The sequence below is a fragment of the Myotis davidii genome, unplaced genomic scaffold (assembly GCF_000327345.1).
Source record: "Myotis davidii unplaced genomic scaffold, ASM32734v1 scaffold1369, whole genome shotgun sequence".
Classification (NCBI taxonomy): domain Eukaryota; kingdom Metazoa; phylum Chordata; class Mammalia; order Chiroptera; family Vespertilionidae; genus Myotis; species Myotis davidii.
Window position 1 is genome coordinate 3,540 of NW_006300211.1, and position 4,264 is coordinate 7,803.

At 53.0% G+C, this 4,264-nt stretch overlaps 1 protein-coding gene across 1 annotated transcript; it reads right to left on the bottom strand.

The window, feature by feature from the left end:
* Positions 1 to 2,210: 2,210 nt before the first annotated feature.
* LOC102771785 (carcinoembryonic antigen-related cell adhesion molecule 3-like) lies at positions 2,211 to 3,880 on the bottom strand. The gene is made up of 2 exons (XM_015572393.1): positions 3,501 to 3,880; positions 2,211 to 2,593 (listed from the first exon to the last, which is right to left on the bottom strand). The coding sequence occupies exons 1-2, from the start codon at positions 3,562 to 3,564 to the stop codon at positions 2,226 to 2,228; spliced, it is 432 nt and encodes a 143-aa protein (XP_015427879.1). The 5' UTR covers positions 3,565 to 3,880; the 3' UTR covers positions 2,211 to 2,225.
* Between the last annotated feature and the right edge of the window lie 384 nt (positions 3,881 to 4,264).

Consider the following 4,264-nt stretch of genomic DNA (forward strand, 5'->3'; position numbering starts at 1 on the left):
TGAGTTCTGTTAAGAGGACAGAAGTGACGGAGGGTTGGAGGGCGGGCGAGTCCAGGTGTCTGTGCTGTATACAGAAAGGGATGACACCAAATTGGTAGAATGGACATGTGCCATGTTAGTAAAGTTGGAGAGAAGGTCCCTCCCTGTTTCTATGGATAATCAGGCAGATGGGGGGGAGCCCCCACACAGGCCTGTGGCATGTGCTCTTCCTTGTCTTTCTAACTCAGGAAACAACTGGAGTTTAGTCAAATTCATTCAAATCGGTCAGCATCTGAGAGAACGGAGAGTGACTGGTGGATCTCATAGTCTGAGAGGATCCCACTCTGGGTCAAGGTATCATCACGAGGATACACGTGTGTGAAACAGGCAGTGATCCAGTCAGATGGTGCAGGGTCACCAGGCCCACCTTGGGAAGGTCTCAGGAGCCACTGGGAGGAATGGGAGCCTCACACCAGGACGAGGATGTGAATCACCAGTCAGGGGTGAAGTGAGCCCATGAGCTTTGGGGACTGAGACCTGTCCTTCTGCCTTTGACTCCCTGGTTGAGTCATGTAGAGAGTAGGTCAATGGTTTACATGCCCCTGTCATGTGGCCTGTTGGCCTCAGGGGGGAAGGAGCCCTGGATGGGGACCCAGCAGATGCTCTTTCTCCTGGTAACCTGGGAAACTGGCTCATGATGGAGCTTGGACTGCTGCTCCCACTGATTTCTGTGTTTTCTCCTATTGCCCGGGAGGGTGGGACTGGACACAGGTGTTAGCAGGACAATCTGGGGAGACTGCACAGTTGGGGAAGCAGAGCAGAGTAAGGTAGTGTGGCTGGAGTGAAGGAGTAGGCAGATGAAGGACAAGGAGCAGAGAGTCCCAGAAATGCGCTTGGTAGTGAGCAGTGGGGTTACAGATGATTGTATTTGTTACATGTTGGTCCCTGAGCAGGCAGAAGGTGTAGAGTGGGGAGTGAGAAGGCAAAGTCCTTTCCTTTATACCTAGTGGGAGGGATACTAACACATCAGGAAACAAGTGGTTTCAAGTCCAGTGTAGGGAGGTGTGGATTGGCCACCTGAGGGGAGGGGCTAGGTGCTCCCAGCACTGACTCTGAATGTTACTGCAGGTAATTTCATTCTAGAATAAAAGCAGATCAACTCTCTATTTGTTATCACTCCCCAGACCAGAATTTCTCCCTCTGTGTTGGGAACACTTAAGAAGAAAGGATTTGAAGCAATAGCTGGTTTCAGGGTCTACAAATGCATAATAAGGCCCTTGGAGTGGAGGTGAGGATGGGCTGTTACTGCAGAAAGACCCTGGCATGATTCTCATTGGCCAGTCATGGTCTGCGTGACTCTGATTGAGTGACTGTATCCCCCTGTAACTCAGTTTCCCCTGAATAAAACAGAATAAATGGTAAATGGTCTTAGGTTTGCCATGCTGTCTTTGAATGAACCTTAAATCTTTTGCAATTTACTGACTTAAAGCTTGGAAAAGAGGAGCTTCCCAAGTTAACAGCACCTGTTATTTGTCCATGAGAGAGGACTCCCTGGCCAGATCCCTGGTAGACAAGGACTGCCCGGAGTATCTTCTCTTCCTCTCTGGGGATGCTGACCTTCCTCTGGATTCTGCTATGTCCCCCAGGGCAATTGGCTAATGGCCTGGGGGCAAAGTCCACATGTGCTCTCCACACATAGTCTCAGGGGAAGCGGGTTCCATCCCTGCCCAGATGTGGCTCTAGAGGCTGAGCCCTGGCTGGTAACCAGCTTGGGTACCTGGGAGACTGTTGCTCCCAGTCAACCCTGCCACAGACCAAACCCAACCTGACACTGGCTCCTCAGGGACCCTGGAGTCAGGAGCCCTGGGACAGAAGTCTGGGGAGGAGCTGCTGCTTTTTCTGAGCTTTGTGAGGAACCTGGGCGGCCTATCAGTCCAGGCTCTGACCGAGCCCTGCAGGATCTTTCTCAGGGTCATGGTCATGGGAGGGGCCCAGGGGCCTGGACTAAGACTGGTCTCCCTCTGCTGAGTCACTCCCACCATATTGGCCCTTCTCTCTGTGGAGAATGTCCGTAGGGCTAGAATCGAGAGAGGGAACTCTTATTTTAGGAAGTTTGTCTCCACTGTGTGTGTTCTGCACTAAATGCCCAAAACGTGATGCAGAGGGAGATGGAGGAGAGTCCAGGGCTGTCAGTCCTGTGTGTGAAGTAGAGTTCACCCACCCAGCACCCAGAGGTCAGAGAGCAATCACTCACGGAATACACGGAGCTGTCCGGTTACTTTGTTGATCTGAGCAGCTTTGTCTATGGTTTGTAGGGTGTAGTCTCCTGTGTCGTTCAGAGTGACGTTCTGGAACAGCAGGGATCCATTGGGGTATATTGTCTCTCTACCACTGTGTGCAGGCCCGAGGGTAGTTGTTTGAGTGTCTATTACATATGATACGATTTGACGGCTGGTGTCCACTATTTCCCCTTTGTTCCAGGAATAGCCGAATAGATTCCCAGGCAGGTTGTGGACACGGAGAAGCACATCCTTCCCTTCGGCGGCATTGGGCGGCACTGACTCAATAGTGAGCTGGGCAGTGGTGGGCAGGCTCCAGAGGGTTAGGAGTGAGGCTAGGAGGGAAGAGAGAAATTGATCAAGATTTGGAGCGATGTATTGGGAAGGAGAGATGAGCCCTGGGTCCTAGCAGGTCTCTTCATCTCTGTCTTGGTCTGAGTGTGTGTGTGTGTGTGTGTGTGTGTGTGTGTGTGTGTGTGTCCTGTGGTCAGGGTCAGCAGCATGGCCACCAACACTTCAGCACTTCTGAACCTGTTATTTTTTCTGTTTTGAGGACTTTCCCAGCTGTTTGCCCATCTGCCCAGCTCTCCTCCTCACTGCCCTCAGAGCTTTGCTGACACTCAGGGGCACCCCGGGGAGTAGCCTTCACTGAACCTTTAAAGACGCCGTTTCCACTTTCTGACCTTTCCCTGCTTTGTTTCCTTCATGGCACCTGTAGGTACCTGACATCACATGTAGATGTTTCCTTGTCTGTCTCCTCCCTGTAGAACATGAGCTCTGTGGGGGAAGGGGCTTGTCTGATCTTGTTGCACCCCCAGTGCCTGCAACAGGCTGTAAGTACTTGTGGGTGAATGAATAAGTGTTCCTAGGGTCCTGCACTCCCTGGGGTGTATATGCCCATTTCTGAGGTTGGTGGTAAAGACAACGCTTAGTGCCCCTGGTTCATTTTTTCTTGTGTCACCCTGACACAAATTGTTATTATTATAACCGGTTTTTAGAAAGTATTTCAATGATGAATAATTTGTAAAACTTACTATAATTGAGGTGTTCCTGCCCCTCACCACCTCCAGGATTGTCCTGCTGCGGAGCCCCCTACCCCACCCTATTCTGCTCCCGTCCTCTCTCCTCAGGTCCAAACAGAAGCCCTCTGTCCCCTCTCAGAGCGCCGTGCTCCCCAGGAGACCCTGAACCATCTCTGTCTCCCCTCCTCCTGTCCACCCCCAGGGATTGTCCCCTCCTTACCGGTCAGCAGGAGCCCCTGCCAGGGGACGCACCCTCTGTGTGCAGGGGCTGAAGGGGACTCCATGGTGTCTGCTGTCTGTTCTGTCCCGTCCTCTGTGAGAACAGCTTTCACTTCAGAAACGCTCACAGGCACTGCTCTCCTGAAGCGGGTGAGCTGCCGTCCTTTTCCAGTTGTGCTGAGTCTCCTCGGGGTTCTGAGTGCTTCCCCTGTCACGTGGGCCAGGGGCGGGGTCTGTGCCCGGAACCCTTCCTTTCCCTCCCCTCATTCCTCCCTTCCCTGCTTCCCGTTCACCTTCCAGCCAGATTTCAGACCCTGGGAACTGCTGAGGCCCCTTCTATTTTCCACAGTGACTCTCCTCCCCCCCCACCCCCCTCACCCCTCGACCTCCCACACACCCTCTCGCATGCATGACCTGTTTGGACAAGCACAAGCCTAGGACATCAGGGTCCTGGGCATTCCCCACAGCTCCACGTTGCGTGCACAGTAGCGCCCCCTGTCTAACCCTTCTGGTTTATGTTTCAGAGCAGGAGTCCTGGGGTGACATCAGGAACTCTTGTCCCAGGGATGCCCAACATTGTGCATGGGATCACCTGTGGAATTTGGTAAAGACGGTGATGCCTACAGGACACTGTAGAAATGCTGCTTATCGGCTGCCCAGCTAACGTGGATGCACTGCCAGAATGAAACCCATGATGTGGGAGTGGGGCAGTCCTTCCCCCCTCCTGTGCTCAGGGAGGGTCTGACCCCGTTAGAAATGCAGATT